The following is a 20,210-nucleotide window of genomic DNA, read 5'->3' on the forward strand; positions in this document are numbered from 1 at the left end:
ATTGGCTGCAGCCCGAGGACAGGTCACGGACCTCCTGACTTCCCCAACACGAATCTACACCCAAGAAACACTCCACGTCGGGTGACGCGCACTGGGTGTTCTAGGTCACCAATGAGCCGTTGAACATGACATCAAAAACCAACGACGTACTATACGCTGGCTAACTGAACATAAATAAAATAAAATGAAAACACAAGAAAAAAGAAATAGCTTCAAACATGGAGAGACGGTCTTATCCATAGAGAATCTGGCTTTGGGGCCCCTGGGGGGCTCCGTGGGTTGAGACTCTGCCTTCAGCTCAGGTCATGATCTCGGGGTCCTGGGATCGAGTCCCGTGTGGGGCTCCACGCTCAGCAGGGCGTCTGCTGGAGAATTCTTCCCCTTTCCTTCCCCTCCAACTCTTCCCCCTGCTCTCACGCTTTCTGTCTAAAACAAATAAGTAAATAAAATCTTTAAAAAAACACTATTCTGTATTCCCTATAAATAATATTTCTGCACGAACAGTTGGGACCAAGCAAAGGGTCCCACCACTGTGGCCCCATCAACACCGTCCGCTGCTCGTTCTGAGAACAGACAGAACTTGGCACTCTAGTCACAGGCTCTCCTTAAGCGTAGGGGTTCCAGTTGCTGAAGGTAGAGGGACATGGAAAGGGAACAGAAAGCCAACGCAATCCAAAGCCCCAGTAATTACTACAGTGGCTGAAAACCAACAAAGAAAGAAAACATGAAGAGACATGGGGTGTTCACTCAGGCTCGAAGTAGCTCCCAGAAGATATAAACGGATCAAGAAACAACAGAAACGGTAGAGCAGAGAAAGCCAGCAGACAGCAGACGCCTCCCTCGCCGAGGGACCGGGCTAACGCCGCAGCACACGGCCCCGCGGACATCACACGCCTCCTGAGGAGACACCACCAAAGCGCATCAATGGACTCTGATCCCACACGTAAGACAAGCCCGAACGGGGAACGTTCCACACCGGTGCTGTTCACAAGCGTCGGGGTCGAGGAAAACCGGGCGATCCTGAATCACGGTCCTGATCGGAAAAGAAGGAGCAAATGTGTGGATTCAGGGGAAGGTGAGGGTCCTGGATGGGCTCCCAGACGGACAACAGACATTAGTGCAAAAGCCAGCGAGACTCAAACACGGCCTCAAATTCAATGCACGGATGGCACCAGTGTCCGTTTCCGAGTTCTGATAACGCGGTCCTGATGGGCAGTGTTAACGCTGGAGAACGCCGGGGAAGGGTTTAGGGAATGGTTCTGTTTTTGCAACTTTTATCCATCTAGAACTATTTCCAAGTAGAAAAGGTGTGTGTGAGCATGTGCATGCGTCTGTGTGTCTTCTCCCAATGAGATGCCGTTCTTCTAAGTCAATGCACAAGGTTCTGTATCGGAAAAATGCAAAGGGTAGATATTTCAGGGAAAAAACATTAAATCCCCCAAACAGGCAACAGGGGAAAATTGAGGATCTTCCTGGTTTATCAGTTATAGCTGTATTCTTTACGAAATTTTTAAATGTCATTTTTTAAAAAAATATTCTATTTCCCACATTGTGTTAGAGTTAATAGAGTCATTAGACCTTTAGTTAACATTATCTTGAGATACGTTAAAGAGAAATAGAAATACGTATCACCCAACAGGCCCACAAAGAGCATCACGTGGCGAAGCCTTTTAAAGAAAAAACTGACGATATTTATTAAAATGTAAAATGAAGACCAAAACCTAGCCTATGGGGATTTCTCAGCAAGGGCTCTGGGAGCCAAGACCGCGGCTGATGCCTGCTGAGCAGACTTCTACTCCTCGGAACGAGTCACACTGAAAAGACACCGTCTCCTTTCTCTCTAGGGAGGCTATGGCTCTGGCAGCCCGGAACCGGACGGTGCCCCGGCTGGGAGAATTCAGAGCATCCCGGCCACTTTCCAGAGACCCAACAGACAAGACCGACCAACGAGAAGACAGAATTAGCAACAGGGGCCCAGGACCCACCACCAAGGAAAAACAAGACGTCAGCCTAGTCTACCGATGCTCGTCGGCAACGGGCAGGGGAAAGTGAACATCGGCCACAAGCGGTTCTGAGTCCCAGAGAGAGGCGGGGGCTCCACACGGAAGGGCGAGCTCCGGCAAAGGCGGGACTCCCTTTTCCTGCTCCGTGGAAAGGCCCAGAAGCTCTGCTCCCCATGATCTACTTAAAACCCCAGACAGAGCTCCTTTCCGGGCCATCCCCCCAAACCAGCTCTGCTGCGGCCAGTGGAGAAGAAGTAGAAATCAGACGTCCGCACGACTTTCAGGTACGCGACACCCAGTGTCAGAAGAAAGTGGGCGAGTGAGAGGCGGTGGCCGGGGCGCGGAAGGGGGGGTGTGTGTCCCGCTTGCGGGGTGTGAAGAGTTCCGGAGGAGGACGGTGAAGGCGGCCCACGGCGTGGATGCACTTGATTCCACTGAACACTGCCCTTAAAAATAGCTAAACCAGGGCGCCCGGCGGGCTCGGTCGGTACCGCGTGGGACCCGGGCTCGGAGTCTTGAGTTCAAGCCTGTGCGGGGCATGGAGCCTACGCAGGAAAAAATGGTTAAAATGGTGGACTAGCATATCTGTAACCACAAATTTTTTTAGTACTTAAAAAAAAAAAAGCTTTCACAGAACAGCCTGCAGCCTGACACACGTTCTCTCCCCACAGTCCCCACAGAGAGTTCGAGGCCGCACGAAGGTTTCGTTGGCCGCACGCGGTTCTCCTTGGCTGCAGGAGCCGGGCTGTTGGGGCTCCACGGAGGACAGAGAAATCTGAACTGCGAGGTCCTCACCTGGGCAGAGGTCTGCGGGGGGGTCCCAAGACCCACCTGTCCATCCTATCAATCTTAGCAACGACCTTTCACCGCCCGTTGGTCACCTCAGGGTCTCAGACTGAGCTGCATCAGAAGCCGCACGACGGGACGGGCAGTGGCCGAAGGCTTCTCCGGCCCCCTTCCCGCGCAGCTCACGGGTCAGAAGCCTGGACTGGCCCCACCACTCACGCACCAGGAGAGTGCGGCCGCCGCACACGTCTTAGCCAATCCCGACGGGCACTCAGGGGACGGAGCTCAGAGCCTCACGGGCACCGGGACACACCTGGACACGGTCGCCCCCGCCCTCCCCACCACCCCCGAGAAGACGGACAGGGCGGGCCTCAGGGAAGGTGGGCGGAGCTCACAGGGGGCTGAATCTTCTGTGTCCTGGATAATGAAGGTGGTTCCATCCTCCGTGTCAGACTCTCCGTCCCCCATCCGACACCAGGACTGCCTCTAAGCCCCGGGCTGGCCACTCAGACAAAGGGACACATGCTAAGAACAGTGGTGGTGACCCCAGGCGTTCTGGGAGCTGAAATCTCAAGTCAAGCCCAGCGTCGATGCGGCAGGGATGGGGGCAGAGGGACACGAGGCACGGCGGCCTCTCGCAGGGGACGGAGGGGACGGAGGAGTGTGGCCCCGCAGCTGCGCACCCGCCCTCAGTGGCCCCTGGGATCCCTCCCCTGCTCCGGCATCCACGGGGTTAAAGTCAGTACACGTCTATTTCCCGCTGGAGGAAGAAAGGTGCCAAGGGCCGGCTGGCGGAGGCTCTCGAGTGGGCGCTGGGCGACCGGTCCTGAACGCCTGTCCGCCACGGCATCCCGGCGTCCGTTCGCAGAGCTCAGACACCCCGGCCTCTCCGAGGACCCAGGCCACCCAGCAGCTCCTGGGAGGTGTGTCTCACGTCTCGGCTCCGACGGCCCCGCTCAGGAGCAGCCCAGGAGGAAGCAGCCGGCGCTTGATCAAATCATGGGGATTTGTTTCCCGGGCCACTAATCGTTCTGGCGCCTGGAATTCTTCCACGGTCTTGCCAGAAGCCACGGACTCCGGACGGAAGTTAGAAACTCGCCGTACCGGAGAAGCTCCTGCAGATTTCAAGTCCACGGGGCTTCCCTGTGCAGAGGAAGCGGCCACGGCCGTCCTGCCAGTGAGCCCTTCATGGCACCGAGCACCTCCCACGCCGCGCCCTTGCCACGAACGCTAGGGCGGCCACCAGCACCCGACCCCACCTCTGCCCCCCCAAAGTCTCCACGGGGCACGCCCCCCTGCAGAGAAACCCCGAGGGACCCTGGCCTCCCCCGCCCCCTCTCTTCCACCTTTGTCCTGAAGACCCTCTGCTCCCCGTGCCGACGTCTGCCGGACTTCAGTCCTGAACTGCTCCTTTAAACGGTCCGAAAACTCTCAAGGGAAGGACTGTCCCCGAGAGACGGCCGACCCCACCTGCGGCCGTGATGGTCACTCCAACCTCCCGCGAAGGCCCGAACGGAGGACAGGGAGCGTGTCCAGGCCTGCCGGGTCCCCGCACCAGGTCCCTCATGCGCGTCCCTCTGTGCAATTAGCAACAAAACCGTAGCGGCGCCGTCTTAGAACGTGAGACCTTCTTCACCAACACCAAGACCGCCCTGTCCACGCACAGGCCAGGAGGAAGGAAGCTGTGCCGGCGCCACCGTGTGGGAAGGCTCCGAAGAGGCTCGGTCCGTGGAGCCTGCGACTCTCGATCTCGGGGTCGTGAGTTCAAGCCTCATGTTGGGTACAGAAATCGTTTAAAAAATTAAACTGATTTTTTTTTTTAAAAGATCCTCACGGGGCACCTGGGCAGCGTGGGAGCGTGAGGCACCTCGGTTAAGTGCCCAACGGTTGACCTCAGCTCAAGCCTGGATCTCAGGGTCACGCGTTCAAGCCCGGCACTGGGCTCACGCTGGCGTGGAACCTACCTAGAAAAATATAATTAATGAATAAATAAATATTTAAAAATAAAAACTTTTAACACGAACAGGATTCCCCAGCACCCAAGGTCTTTTCCTCTGTGGGTGGAAAGCATTCGGGGCCTCCGAGTCTACGGGACCGCAGGAAACCACGGGACACTGCGCCTTCCGTCATTCAGCTCTCCCCTCTCCCCGCGGCTCCAGAGCTAAGTTGGTTATCTGCTTCATCACCAGCCGCCGGGAGACCGTCATTCACCTCCTCCTGCTCCCCGGCAGGCCCAAGGGCCCCGTGTGTGCTCAGCGTTCCCAGGCTGGCACGGGACTCCGGACTCGGGACTTGAACACACTCTTCTTGGAGTAGAACCCACCGGCCGCCTCTCAGGCTGCCCTTCCCTGCCCCCCCCCCCCATACACGAGTCTCCAGGTTTCTCAAGCCTGAACTGTGGCCACTACTATCTGAAGATCAAACCAGATTTTTAGAAAAGAATCTAAAACCCAGGAGGTAGGGGGAACAAGAGATCTGGAGAGAAGCTGCCAGGAGAGAGGCTTCCTGGAGTTTACTCCAGGTTTACTGACGGCGGCAGAAAAACGCATGGAGGCCGCCCAGATGAGACGATCGTGAGCCCTCGCTGCCCACGGCGCCTGTGGCCGCCCCTCCTGCCGCTGCAGAGTGCCCTGTGCCAAGAGAAGGACAGCAGAGCCAGAACGCCGAGAAAGCCGCCCAGGATGGCTGGGCCACCGGCTTCCCAGGCTGCACAGTGTCTGCTCACCGCTGCTTCCCAGCTACAAGACAGATGAGAGCGTACGTGACACCCAGAAAATGCCTGGGGGCCACTTCAGAAGGTCAGTCCTGGGTGTCTTCAGAGGAGAATCTGCTGAAAAGACAGGCAAGGAGCAAGTGTGGAGGGCGGCGTGGACGGGGACGGCTTCACCCACGGCTGGCGGGTGCGTAACATGGAGCACACACCGTGGAAAAGTCTGGAGGGTTCTCGAAATGCTGACCGTGAATGGCCAGAGGACCCCGTGGTTCCTAGGAAGGACCTGGGATCTTCCTCCATGAAAGCCACAGCCGCCGTGTAACCGTGAGAAAGATCCAGATGAGCCCCGTGGGGCGAAATTCTACAACCACCTGACCGGACGCCTCAAAACCAGCTCCGGCGACACACACCGTGGGACACTGTCAGAGCCAAGAAGGACCCTGAGAACGTGGTGCCGAATGAAAGAAGACGGTCACAGCAAAGGCCACCTCCTGAGGGTCCCATTTACAGGGAAGGCCTGGGACAGGTAAACCCACGGAGACAGTGAGCCGGGGCTCGTGGCCAGAGCCGGAGGGACAGGCCTGCTTTCGGGGCAACGCGAATGGCCCAGCACGGACTGTGGGGGCTGCGCAGCTCCGGGAACATGCCAGACACCCGCGACCTGTGAACTTCAAACGGCGACTTCCCGGTACGTGGGCCACGTCCAGCTGTGACTGTCGGGAAGAGCAGAAGCACCTGGCAGAGGCAGGGCTGCGCCATCGGAGCTAGAGGGTGTTTCAGAGCAGCTCAGGGTAGAGAAACAGGGCCAGAAGCACACAGCGCTCCCAGGTGTGTGCTCCCAGGCGCCCCCCAGCCCGCCCAGCACGGCCCCCGCGGGCTCCCGGTGTCACCGTCTTGCCCTGATGCGGCGGCTCTGTGACCGAGCCCCGGAGGGTTACTCGCTCCAGCTCAGGGGCCCTCAGGGCTGGCTCCGGTGTGAAGCCCTGGGGGTTTTAAGCAAAGCTCGCCCTGCACCTGCCCTTACGGCCCCGTGCCCCCCATGCGTCCGCTCCCCGCCCTGGTCCCGCGGATCACTTTCAGACCGGCTCCTTTAACCCATTCAGTTCCATCACTTCTTACCTACAACGTTGTCCGCTCATTCGGCCTGACGGGATTCTCCGCCTGTGCACACGCGCCTGCGCATGAAGCGGGTCCCACCGCGCCTCCCAGCACACACTGAGCCCAGGGGTCTGTGCCCGGCGGGCTGGGGGTGCAGCCGTGGGAGGGGGGCCGCGGTCCTGTCTTCAGGAAGCTTCCGCCACAGCAGGGGAGCTGGGGCCCCTGGACGGCCTGGGGTGGCTCCACCCCGACCTCTGGGACCCCACGTGAGGGCAGACACACGTTTTGTGAGAACAGGGCTGGCCAGGGAAGCACGGGCTTCTCCGCACAGAGGGTCCCTCGGGGTAAGGGACAAAGGTTGGCATGCAGAGCCGAGCGGAGCCGAGCGGAGCCAGGCGAGAGCGGGCACTCAGCAGAGCCCCTGCACAGGTGAGCGGAAGCCAGAGGCCAGCAGGGGCCGCTCCCGCTGACACCCCAGATCGGTGATGGCCGGGTCACTGGTTAGGCCACTTTGTACCTAGAAAGTTCTGGCCGCATCAACCCAAGCCCTGTCCCGCTCAGCTTCACCCGCTGAGGTTACCGTCCTGTACTACTGCGGCCCCCAGACGCCACGCGGGGCCACAGGGCAAGCTCTCCCATAAGACTTCAAGGATCTGAGCACAGCCTATAAGTCCCCTTTAATTCTGTCCACACGGGCGGCTCCTGGCTTTGAACCCTTTGGGGATGGTTCACAGTAAGATGGAGGGAAAAGCTCATGCCGGTCTTTCAAGGCAAATGTGTGGAAGCAGGACCCCACGGGAGGGCCACTTCTGTAAGCTGAAAATGGCCAGCAGCCGGCAGTGTCCTCCGGCGGGTCCTCATCTCTCATCTAAACAGGCCCTGGTGACGGCGTGTCCCGCTCGATGCTGTGAACATCGTAAAACCAGTGAGTTCTAGGGAGAGTTTTATGGTTTGTGTATTTCTACGGCAGTAATTCTGGTGTTAAAATAAAAAGGGCAGGAAGCACGTGCAAATGGCCTGGGCCACAGTCACTGGTGGCACCGAGCGCTTGCTTCTGTGTAGCAAACCCAACCGCCCTTCCAGATGACCGGACAGAAAAAACAAACGAAGTAGAATCAGCCCTCGGCCCCCTCTGGCCCTGGCCAGGCCCGTGACCGACCCTGGCCGCCGACCCCGGAGCTCCCCGAGCCGCCCAGCCCACCACAATGTCTCTACAGTGTCAGCCACCCCTGCTGACCTTACCCCCCGGGCCGTTTCTGGGCACAACCGCATGGCCCAAGCTCGCACGCGCGTTTAAAGAAACGGAATCCAGCTTCCCGCGTGCTCTGGAAATGTCTAAGGACCGACGCGTGTCGTGCTCGAACGTCTCTGCTCTTCACGGGCTCCGGTAACGGCGCACGATCCCCGCCGACATCAACTAGGGTTTGACACAAGGTCTCCTGCTTTGTCCTCAGCCGGCCTCTCGGGCAACCAGAGCTCCTCGGCCCGGTGTGTCCCACCAGGTGCTTTGGATTCCAACACGCACCTACTTAGTTCTGACTCTGTTCTTTAGAGACCAAATTCGTGCCGTATAGATTCGTATTAAAGCGAAGTCCGGCTCGTAGTCGTGACGGATCGAAGAACTCAGCCGCCTCCCTGTCTCTGAGGGAGAACCTTCCAAATGCTCCTCCTCCGCCTCCGGCTCACTTCCACGACTCACGTTTTCAAAATCTCAGAGGATCACTTCATGTGTTAACGGCATTGTTGCATTTTTTCCTTCTTACCAAACATGTCCCTGGGTTCCTACCCGACCAAGGGAGCCCAGCCTCCGGGACGGCGCACTCTTTCCGGCTCCGTCTTCCAGAACTGACCGGCAGCGACGTGCTGAATTTGGTGAACAGTGAAGGAAAACCAGGATAGGTCAAGAAAGGCCACCAGAATCCCAGCAAAGCATCACCTCGTGCCTGACGCAGCCAGGCCGTACGCGGGTCCCACCTCTCAAGTGGCCTCCACTCCCTCCCACGCCCCCCTGCAGTCCGGGGAGGCGCGCGTCGACACCCCTGCGGGGATCTCTTCTCTCCTGTGGCCCTGGGCCTCCCCTTCCGGCGCCCCGTGAGCCGACACCAGGTGCACACCGGTGAGCTGCCGGCCGTGTGACCCTGCGCCCTGCCAGGGGCCCCCCCGACGGCAAACTGCGAGCCAGCTCACAGCCTCTCCCCGTCCACCGGGAACGCCCTGCAGCCGCCGGAGCCAGCCTGCGCTTTGGAACAGGACACAAGGGAAGAGGGAGACCTGTCCCTCCGAGAGCTCCTTCCCTCACCTGCCCTCCCAGGAGCCGTGAGCCCAGGGACCCCACAAGGCGCCCGGGGCCACCTGCCCCTTCCTCTCCATTTGGCGCCGGTCTCGCTTCCCCACAGCGGCCAGACTTCAAGGAGTCCCAGCCTCCTGCTTCAAAGGCTCCGGGCGGATACATCACACGTCTGACCGCGGCAGCCCCAGCGCCCAGGGCGTTTGCTCTCAGATTCCTGTTGTGACTGTTCCCGCGCTTTCCCCGAGGGAAGCGGGATGGGCACCTCGAGGCCTCGACCCGGAGGGAGCATGGGCAGACCCCTCTGCTCTGACCCCGGGAGCCAGGCAAGCCGCGGGAGGGACGGGGGACAGATGGACGGGCCCCACAGCCCCCCGAGAGCCGCCTGGCCGCCGTGCTGTCTAGGGGAGCAGCAGGGGACAGCACGCGCCCCGGGAGGACGCACTTGCCCTCTGTGCCAAGCCACTCAACCCCACTGGGCCATGACGGTCCCTCCGTGGCCGTGACCCAACCCCTGACCCTGACGCTGACCAGCCGCGGGGCTCCCGGGGTTCCAGGTAGAAGGGGCGTCCTGACAGCATCGGGGTCAGTGCGGGCCGTGCTAACGAGCAGGAGCAGCGGGACAGCTGGAGCGAGGGACGCTGTCACCTTACGGACTCGGCGGTGGGCGCTCGGCCGGCTGCGGCGCCTGGTCCCCACGGCTCCGCGTGCCCTGCACGCGACTGCGCGTCCGTCTCTGGGCCCAAGTTTCCCCCTTCTTTAAGGACCCCAGTCACAGGGCATCACGACCTTTGGAACTGGATCCTTCGGAGCCACAACACATCCTGAGGTCGGGGGCCTCCCGTGGACCACGCTGTGGGGAGACGTCACTCCCCCGGAACCGCATGGCCTCCTCCTTATGAAACGCCATTCGGTGACCGCAGCGGCCCCGCAGCCGAACAGCCAGGAACACCGAAGGCCGCTCGTCCTGGAGGACGGCTCCGGTTCTATCTCCATCCTAACCTGCCTTCGGACTGCCCTGGTTCTTGCTTTCGCTTCAAAAGATCCAGAAAAGTCTGGTTCTTGTGGCCATTTACACAAGGTCTACATACGGCCACGGCCCTGGCGGTCCAAGGAGTAACGGGGCCGGCTGCCCCGCCCAGGACCGGCAAGCCTACCTGGAGGGTCTGGGGGCAGCTTCACGAATGACGAGCCGTTAAGAACGGGGTGTGGATCGAGCACCAAGGGGGCCACCAAGAGACGCCCCACTCCGCGGCGAGCGTGAAGACCCAGGGAACTAGCAGGCCTGGGGCACGGGCACCTCAGGCTTCCGGGCCTTTACCTGTCCGTGAGGCCCTCCAGGTCAAGACGCACCCCGACGGGCTGGGAACTTCCAGGGCCTCCTCTGCCCTTGTGCGGCCAGAGCAGGACAGAGCAGGGAGGAAGAGCACGGTACCTTGTCTCATGCCGGACACGGCTCCTTCCCTGGGAGCTTAAAGAAAGGACCCAGTGAGGTGTCCCTGGTGGGGGAGACGCAGCGGCCATAGAGACCCCGAGACTCCTCTGTCCTCCCCCGGGGGCGCCGCTGCTGTCGGTCTAGGCCCCCGATCCCCGAGGCCTGCGTCTCCACACACCCGGGGACGGAGGTGGGATCGTGCAGACCAGCCCCACGTGACGCGAACCCTCCCGCGGCCAGACACTCGCCCCAGCCAGAATCGCGTGCGGAGCACCCCCTGCAGCACCCACGGGTCCTGGATTCCATTTCGACGCTATGGGAACGCCGTGCTGGCAGCCTGGGTCCCGTTAAAGGACAGCACGCCTCCCAGCGCACGTACGTCCTGCAGCAGCCACAGAACCTGCGCGTTCGGAATGTTGACAGTCGCCGCGAACCGCCCTCCAAGTGGCCACGGACACCCCAGTCCCCGCGCCAGGGCCCCCACATCACCCCCTGCACAGCCCTCCATGCCTGCTCCGACCCAGCCAAACGCTGGAGCAGGCCGAGGGGCCCCGGGGCCGCCGTCTCATCGCCTGCGCCGTGCTCAGGCCAAGCGGGACCGAACGCGCTGAGGTTCCGGCCTTCAGCAAACGGCCTGCTATACACGCCGTGCGAACGGCCTGCGGTACACGCCGCGCGAACGGCCTGCGGGACGCGCCGCGGAACGGCCTGCGGTACACGCCGCGGAACGGCCTGCGGTACACGCCGCGGAACGCTGCTCTCCCCATCCACCTGCGGGTACGTGATCTGGATACAAACCTCCTCCTCTGCCCTACCGGGTGTGAACGGGTTCCTGCCACCCGCGGGCTGGATCTTAGGGTGGTCGTCAGACCCTCGGCGCCAGGACGCAGGAAACACGGTGTCTGGAAACGCGGCTGCTGGGACCTTAGCAGCCTCGGGCTGACGAGGCCGGGCCCTGATGACTGTGATGGACGATCTGCTCCAGGCAGGGCTCCGCGAGGCACCTCTCCTGGACAGGCCGAGGGGCACCCGCCAACAGGGGCCACGAATGAAGGACCAGCCCAATCTTCCCGGGGTCCCCACACACCTCTGCACCAGGATGCGCTGGGGTCCTTCCACACAGGATGCCCACGGCCCCGGCACCTGCCGCAACGCAGCGGCCCAGCCCCAGCGGGACCCCCAGGTCTGGCCAGAGGCCGCTCTGATGGTGAAGCAAAGGGAGCTGCATCCTGCCAGCAACAGAGCCGAGGGTCCAAGGCCAGTCTGCACCGAGCCGGAAGACATGGCGGGGCCCGGGAAATGGACCACTTTAACAGAACCTGTCACCTTGGAGGCTGCAGTGAAAGCACAGCGGGGGTCGCCGTGCCGGTCTCACTGCGTGGACATCTAACGTGTTCTGTAATTAAAAAGCTAAGGGGAAGCATGTTAGACGTCCCGGCGGTCCAGAAACGGGGGACGACCGGGCCATTTTCAGTCTCGTCGGAGAAACTGGTCAAACCCACGGGAGTCCTGCCCCTCCCCAGTCCTGCGTGAGGTCTGACACCGTTTCCGATGAATACGACCGTTTGTGGCTTTCTTCTCAGAGATGCTGCCCCGGTCGCGCCAGTGTATCCCCGTCCCGCCCTCGATGTGTCAATCCTTCCCAGTTTACAGAAAGGTCGCAGGATTGTTGCGGGACCGTCCCCCAGACCAGACCCACTTATTCCTCACGTCCAGCCCATACGTCCGTCCTTCAACTCCACACTCACACGGCGCTCTCGCTCCGAGGCCGCGGCGGCAGAGTGGACACTGCGCCCCTGAGCCATGAACACACAGCATGACCTTCCCCAGAGCGGGACGGGCTCCTCCATGCCCTCCCACAACCCTCGCACTCGGGATCCTTAACCCTGACCACACCTCTGGAGAATTTAACCCCCCGTTTCCGTTTCATAACCATTTCACCGACGCCCACGTCGGCGCGTTCCCGCGGTAGCCCGGACCCGTGTGAGGTCACCCTCTGCGTGGGGCCCTGCAGTCTCCTTCAGGCTGGACCCGTTCCCTGGCCGACTCTGCCCTTCATGACCTGGATGTTTTCTACTAAAAGCCAACTGTGTCATCAAGGGCCCCTCCCCACGCTGGGCTTGCTGGCTCGAGTCCCGTTTTGTATTCCCGTTGGAACAGCACCCAAGGGACACACACCTTCTCAGGAGAGCGACGTCCACCCGCCCACCAGGCGGCATGAGTCCCGATCAGCCCGTTAGCGTGATGTTCTATGTCTCTATCTTGTCCCTAACTGTCCCCTTGTGCAAGAAGGCTCTACGGGAGACACCCCCATGCCCCCCCGTTAGACCGGGCATTCGCTGACGGCACGTGCCGGGTCAGTGTCCACGATCACCACCGCTCCGGTGAGCCTCCCACTGGCTGCACATTTACCGGCTGGCGTTTCACTGCACGGAGGCGGCCCCCCCCACCCATTCATTTGTGGAACGTAGTGGGTTAAACGGTGTCTCCCGAATTCAAATCCACCTAGAACTTCAAGGTGTCCTCACGCAGAAGCAGTCTTTGCAGACGTAACAAGGGAAGGCCCCCGGAACGAAATCGTCCCGGATTTAGAGTGGACCTAAGCCCCGTGGCGGGGGTCCTGACACCAAGACGGAGAGACCCACCCAGGCACAGGGGAGAGGCGGCCGCATGAGGCGCACGAGGCAGCGCGCTGATGCCGCACGGGACGCCGGAAGACACAAGAGGCTTCTCTGGAGGCGCCCGGCGGGGTACGGACTGCCGACATCCTGACTTTGCACGCGGCCCCTGTACGTTCTGTGCTTTAAGTCACCGGGTCTGTGGGGCTCTGGCCTGCAGCCCGGGGAGACGAACCAGGGCATCCGGTTCCTTGTGGGGCCCGTGACCAGTGTGAGCCGCGCAGGACCCTGGGCCGCCGTTGGCTGGGTGCTGAACGCGCCCCAGATCCGACCCCCAGAGCTCCGGCAAGTGGGTGACCTGCATGCGTGTGAAGTTCCCGCTACTCCTCATCACTTCCCTTCTGGCTCGAGAAGACGCCCTGGGCTCACCCAGGACTCCGCGCCGTCCCCACGGTCAGTCCTGCCTCGAGTCCTCCCCGCCCCGAGTGCGCCCAGGACCCTGCAACCAAGATCTGGGCAGTGAGAGTGCTCATGGCTAGTGAGGGGCCAGGACATGACCGTTACCTACGGGAAAACAGGTATTTTACAGTTTACAAAGTCCGAATCTGAACATCCGTGTGCGCGTGCCCGTGTGGTGTCTGCGAGTGCAGGAATCCTGAGTTATACCAACGTCTCCAACTCCACCCCGTGTCTCCGACCTCCCGCCGTGGGACCCCGGCCTGCAACACCAGCCGCGCGCCCACACGGCACCCCAAACAGCATCCGAAGCATTACGCCTCCTCACAGCCAAAGACAAACCTAGGAATGCAAGATTTGTTTTCACGTTTTGTCTTTTTTTTTTTTTTAATTTAATTATCCATGAGACAGAGAGAGCGAGCCTCGCGTCCCCCCCCCACCCGCCTCCCCGCCAAGAGTGCCAGGGGCAGAGGCAGCCGGCCGGAGTCCAACCAGACCTCATGCTGAGCGGAGCCTGCCAAGGAGCTAGATGCTCCACCAGGAGATCAGGACCCAGGCCAAAACCCAGAGTCCGGCACTCCACAGACCGAGCCACCCAGGGGCCCCAGGTTTTGTCTTTTTTTAGAAGATAGCTCAGGTCATGGTCCTGGGATGGAGCCCCACATTGGGCTCCCTGCTCAGCGGGGAATCTGCTTCTCCCTCTGCCCCTCCCCCTGCTTGTGCAATCTCTTTCTCTGTCAAATAAACAAAACTTTTAAAATAATAGATAAAATAAAAATAAAATAAATAAAAGATCTGAGATAATCCACATTACTTTCTGATTTCTCCTTTCCTTATTTGTGTTTTGAGAACTAAGCAGAAGGCACTCCTGGGTGGCTCAGTCCATTAAGTGGGTTTCCCCAGGGGCGCTGCTTCTGCACCCCCAGGGTTGGGGAAGGAGGTGCCCAACAAGTCAGCGGGAAGGTGTCCTGGCCCTAGCCCTCCTCACACACGTGCTGCGCGCCCCAGGGGCAGGGCCCTCTGGTTCTCCACCTTGGTTAGCGTCCATCCAACTGGGTTCTGCCTTCCCAACTCCCACCAGCAACAAAGGAAGCTCTAGCAAAGCAGGTAGAGCCCCTTCTCGCCAGGAGGAAGGGGAGGAGCAGGCGCTGGGGGCTGGGGTGCGGCAGAGAGCTCCCCGCAGCGAGGGGGATGTCCTCTGTGTGCCTGGACCTGAGGAAGGCAGCCAGGGCAGCGACGAAGTGAATCCTGCATTTGAGTTTGATTAATTTTAACCTGAAGAGCTACATGTGCTGCTGGCGACTGTCCTTCAGGGCTCAGGTCTGCAAAGATTTCTTTCACTTCGGTGCACGCTGGGTTAACTAGCACCCCCCAGGGCAGGGGGCACCGGGCTGGGGAAATCCCGGGGCTGGGAGCGTGGGGGATGGGCGAACCCTCCCCCACTCAGGGAGGACCGGAAGAAGCAGCCACATTCCCCCAGATAACATCTTCCAAGTGACAGCCTCCTGGAGCTCCTTCCAGCGACAGTTAAAGACACACACACACCACTTCTCCCGGAACAGGAGACTTTCTAGAGGACAAGCCACTTAGTGTAATTAGGCTAAATTTTTCTGTGATTACTTCCTTCCCTTGGGCGTTTGATTTTTTGGGGGGCGGGGGAGTTCTTTCTGAGATACAACTTTAAAAACAACAACAACAAACAACAACAAACAAAAACACCAGAACAGAAACCCCCCAAATGGTGCAAACCACACGAACACAGTCCCCCATTTTCTAAAAGCTTTCAGCAAACTTCCAGCACTGTCCGGCCATCCCTTGGCCACTCTGTTAGCACGAGTTCAACCGGATCACACACCCAGACCCGTTCTCAGGCGACGGCACAAGCCGCGCCGCCCTGCCCTTCCTTCCAACTCCGCCAGCTCCTCGACAACAGCACAGAAGGACCTACCGGGAGAGGCAGGCACTGAGCCCTGCGGGTGCCGGCGTAGTTACGGGCCTGGAGCTCCTCTTGTGGCTCCACAGCTCAGGAAGCCCTCAGTACTCGCCGGACCCCGCCACCTCTGTTCTGGAGCCGCGCTGATCTTTGAACCCTGCCTGTCCTCCCACGAAGCCCCTGCTGGCCACGCCAGCCCCAGGCCTCGCCCCAAGGCTTCCTCTGCAAAACCAAGCCCCCTCTGCTCTGAAAGTGTTCCTGCAAGGCGTTCCTGGAGGTCACCAGAGTCCCCAAAGAAGGATCTTTGGGACAACCTTCTCTAGCAGGATGGGGTCGGAGCCCTTCAGGAGCCCCCCCCTGCCCCCCACCACGGGCCCAGCAGAGCAAACTCAGTGCTTCCCCACCCTGCCCTGCTCCCCTTGGTGACCCCAGGATGCTGCAGCTGGGGAGGCAGACGGGCCAGTCCACAGGGAATGGACAAACAAACACCAAAAGGCCTGTGGTATCAACGAACGTTTCAGAAGAGGGTCATAAACCTTGGGTGGGGATAACACTAAGAGCCACTGTCTCTCCCTTGCCTGCAACTTGGAATTACATAATTAGAGCTCTCCGGGGAACGCGGTCACAGAGCACACCAACTCCCCGCGCTTCGCCAGGCTGGCCAGGGCTCCGCAGGCCGGGGAGGCCAAACCCTTCACACCCAGGCCGCATTGCAATGGTAATAAGTTTCCCCCCCCCCCCCCCCCCCCCCCCCCCGTGGGGAAGCCCTTGTAAAGGAGAGCCCCTTCGGGGCGGAAACCTGCCTTCAGAAATCCCCCTTTAAAGGATTGCTCCTCCCTCTCTGTCAGAGGAGCTGCGGCCCCAGACGTCTCCAGCCCATGGATCTGGGGGAAAGATTCCAGAGGAAAGAGCCGTGTTAAACCCAGGCTTGGCCAGGCTTAAATGTCTCAGAGGTTAAACCAAGGCTGACTGACTATTCACGGCAAACAAATACTTCACCGCAAAGAGGGACACAGAAACACCAAACGAGGCCGTACTTGGTCCCAACAACAGGAAATGGATTTCACAATAAAAACAGAAAGGTCGTTCCCTCTGCCTCGCGTCCATCCACAGATCCTGCCCCCAAAACGACCCTAGGAAGCGTGTTCCAAAACTCATGTTGATTTTTGGCACACGAGCCGTTATGCAAAATTCTGGTCGTATTTCCAACTGTGACTTGCTTTGGTAAGTCCAAGTTGGGCCTCACTGCCTAGAGCCCCGTGGGCACCCACGCGGCTTTTGCAGACACTCACTGCGGGTGTCCACGGGGGCAGCCGTGTCCGGGTCTCGGGATGGCCTTCCCCACTGAGCACACGCCACAGTGCTCGCAATGTTAAACATGAAAATATTTCCCACGTGTGCTGCTCTGCTACGCACACAGCTGTAACAAGAAAAACATGCTGTGCTGTCTCTCTATAGACAGGAAAAGTCGTCTTCTTCCAAAGTCTTCTTTCTCAAGATGTTTTCGTTTGCTTGCTTCCAAATGGCCCGCGAGCATTATTTAATACGACCGTCAGTCCAAGGATCTGGGCCAGAAGTCAAGGCAGCACGGTCAAATGGGGAAGGGAGAACCCCAAAAGCACCAGTCCCAGCCTGTCCCACGCAGGCGAGGCACACAGCGCTCAGGAATGTCTCCTTAGGGAAGAGCCATCTAGGACAGTGTAGAGTAAGGACTTACAAATCCTTCTACAACCACCTTTCCCAGTTTTTACATAGTAACGTTTCTCGGGTCTAAACCAGGCTCGGTTACAAGGATTTCTCATCACAGCACAGAAGATGCCAAGCGCCCACATCTCCTGTCCCCCTGAAGCTGTGTCCGTATCTGAACATGAACAAATGTGGACTCTCCGCTAACCCAGCACTGCAGAAGGAAGAGGCGGTGAACACGCCTCCCACCCGCTCCCCACACTCAGACACGAGTGTTCGCTGGGAAAACGTAGTCACCTCCCCTCGGGCTCAGGGGTTAAGCAGGAGGGCCCCGGCTTGCTTTGTCCCCGAGAGATTTCTGAAATTCGACTGGACAGGGCGGCAGTGTGCGCACTACCGACCCGAGGGTAACCATCCCGTGCTTGCGCCAACCCAGATCTGAACAGGAGGGGGTCGCCTCTGTCGCAGCGCCCCCCGCCCCAGCCCTGCGGGCCGCACAGCTCCCACCCTGCGCGCGCGCCACGGAAAGCGCCGCCGCAGCCGCAAACCCGCCGGGCTCAGGGGCGAAGACCACCCAGCCCCCAGCGGCCACGTCCCGGCGCCGACCTGAGCCCCTGCCGCCCCCTCCCGCAGTGAACAGATCCCCCGCCCTAAAGGGGAGAGGGATTCCGGCGGGGAGGGGGGTGCAGCGCCCCGCAGGGATGCGGCGAGACTCCCCAGGCGGACTCCGGATAGGCTAGCGGGCACCGCACCCAGGACCCCGGGCGCTTTATGCTTTCAGAGCCAGCGACACACTGGCGCGCCCCCTTCCCAAATCAAGTAGCCCGCACGGTCTGACGTAATCGGCATCTGCTCAGACCCAGACGACTCCCCAGAAGGGCTGCGCAGCATTCCCGACCGTGTAGACGGTCCCGGGAGCGCGCCGCTGGCAGCCCGACGCGGGAAGAGGGAGCCCCTCCCGCGACGGCCCCCGACGCTCACCTGCCCGCAGGAACACGGGGACGGGGGGCGGCACGATGCGGGGGGCGGGCGTCCCTGAATCCCCCGTAAGTGTAACATTCCTGGCCCGGGAGACCAGCCCCCTCGGCCTCCCCGCGCCCCGGCCCGCAGGCAGCGCCGCCCCCAGCCCGGCAGGGTGCCCGGAATGCGGCCCCGCGCGCGGCCGGAGGTGCTCGGGGTCCGGACGGCGTGGGCGCGCGCCGCCCCCTCGGCTCCCCAGGCGGGTCCCCCCGGCTCCCTCCGCACCCCGCGGCGGTTCCCGCAAGCCCCGCGCCCACGCAGACAAGCCCGCGCGGGGCCCTCGGGGGCGACGTGCGCCCCTCCAGGAAATGCCGCCAGGAACGCGGGCCCGACCCTCCCGCGGCCTGACTCGTCCCGGGTCCCGGGGGGCCGCCCCAGCCGCCAAAAGGCCGCCCCGCGACCCTCCGACCCCAGGCAGGAAACGCCACTCGACCACCTCCCGGGAGTGGAGGAGGGGGTGGACGGGCCAACAAAAGGGAAGCCAAAGTCCCTTTCGATCCGGCGGCGGGGGGCGGGGGGGGCGTCCCCGGGCCCCGCCCGACTGCGGCGCCGCGCGCCCTGGGTGGGGGGCTCCGGCTCGGAGCGGGGCGCGGGGGCCGTGGGCCCTGCGGGAACCTGGGGGGCAGGGACCCACTCGAGGTCCTAAGAAGTAAAGTCCCATCGGCGGGCCGGGGCCGCCTCCACACCACGACCCTCGCCGACCCCCGGCCGGGGCTTCCCCGGCGCCGCCCGCGCGGCCTCTGGAAAGGCTGAGCCGACCCCAGAGCGCGCCTCAGTGGAAGCGGCGCGGGGCGGCGGGCGCGGGATCGCGGCGGCCGGGATCCGGGGAGAGGCCGGGGGCACAGCCGCGGGGGCGCAGACCGAGCGCGCGAGTCCCCGCCCCCGCCCCGAGGCGACGGGTCCTACCTGCGGTCCGGGGCGCGCAAAGCAGGAGCGCGGCGGCCACCCAGACGGCCGGGGCGCACAGCGGCGCCAGCGCCGAGCCCGGGGCCATGCCGCGGGCCGTGGGGGCCGGCGGGGCGCGGGGGGCCGGCGGGGCGCGGGGGGCCGCGCGCGCTGCCCTTGCTCCCGGGCTCCGCGCGAGTGGGCGCCTCTCGGAGAACCGCTGCTCTCCGTCCGGTCCCGGCCCGGGGGCGGCGCGCGCTGCTGCGAGGATCCGGGGCGCGGACTGCGCGTCCCGCCGGCCGCCGGGAGGAGCGCGGGGGGCGGACCGCGGGCGCGCAGGAGGCAGGGTCCGGGGCCCGCCCGCCCCGCGGGCACAGCAAGGCCGGCGCCGGCGCCCCCTGCCGGACACACGCGCCTGCGGCGGGCGGGGCGCGCGGGAAGCCGGGCGCTGGGACCTGGGGCGGCCGCTGCGCCCCGGGACGGGCCTCCCGCGCGCGCCCTCCGGACGCCGGGACGCCGAGGGGCGCCTTGGCGTGGGGCTGGGGGGCGTCGGGCCTGACCTCGCCGGGGCTGCCCGCGCCGCAGGGGCGCCCGGGGCAGCGGGCATCCAGTTGTCGGGGGCGGGGGGTCGGCCCGGGGGCTTGGTCACAGGTCGGTAACTCGGGCCCACCGCGCCCCGTCCGACGCTGCTCCGTCCCGGAACCGGCTGCGCGGAGGAAGGGAAGCGAGGGCGGGCAGGAGCGAGACCGTCCAGGGGAGCGGCCGGCCCGCGTCCCCGCCGGCGCCCTCCCGGGCCCTCCTAGCCATGCTGCGCGGTGGGGACGCCCACGTCCCTCCGAAATGCCCAGAAACCGCCGGCGCTAGGGCTGCGTGGAGGGAGCGCGATGCTATCTGCAGCCACCGTGGCTTTCGGTTTACTGTTAAAAGCAAATTGTGTAATTTTACCCATTAAGGCAGAACAGTATTTGTTCTCTGCAGAGCCCCAGAACATGCAGAAGTAATTTGCTTCACTTGTAAAAGACGTTTTGAATGCAATTCAAATAGCATATTTTCTTGCTTATTCTTGGTTTTGCTTAACACATGCCAAGGTCTGGAACTGGAAAGCCTGGCCCTCCTGTTCGTAACGTAGGAATTCTCTTTGTTTTTGCTCTTGGAGAAAGGATCTGGAACCATCAGGTCTCCGCTGTTTGGTGAGATTTATCTTTTAACTGATTATCAAACACTGTGTTTGGTGTTTTTTGCTCAAGCCCCATTTCCTGCTAGTTGGGGTGAATTAGGGAGAGCCCTGGG

At 61.8% G+C, this 20,210-nt stretch overlaps 1 protein-coding gene across 1 annotated transcript in view; it reads right to left on the minus strand.

Annotated features, from left to right (window-relative positions):
- ROR2 (receptor tyrosine kinase like orphan receptor 2) overlaps positions 1 to 19,029 on the minus strand; it is a 138,888-nt gene extending 119,859 nt beyond the window's left edge. Inside the window, exon 1 of the mRNA XM_059410153.1 lies at positions 18,942 to 19,029. Coding sequence (XP_059266136.1) covers positions 18,942 to 19,029 — 88 coding nt within the window. The remainder of the gene's footprint in view (positions 1 to 18,941) is intronic.
- Between the last annotated feature and the right edge of the window lie 1,181 nt (positions 19,030 to 20,210).

The sequence above is a fragment of the Mustela nigripes genome, chromosome 9 (assembly GCF_022355385.1).
Source record: "Mustela nigripes isolate SB6536 chromosome 9, MUSNIG.SB6536, whole genome shotgun sequence".
NCBI lineage: Eukaryota > Metazoa > Chordata > Mammalia > Carnivora > Mustelidae > Mustela > Mustela nigripes.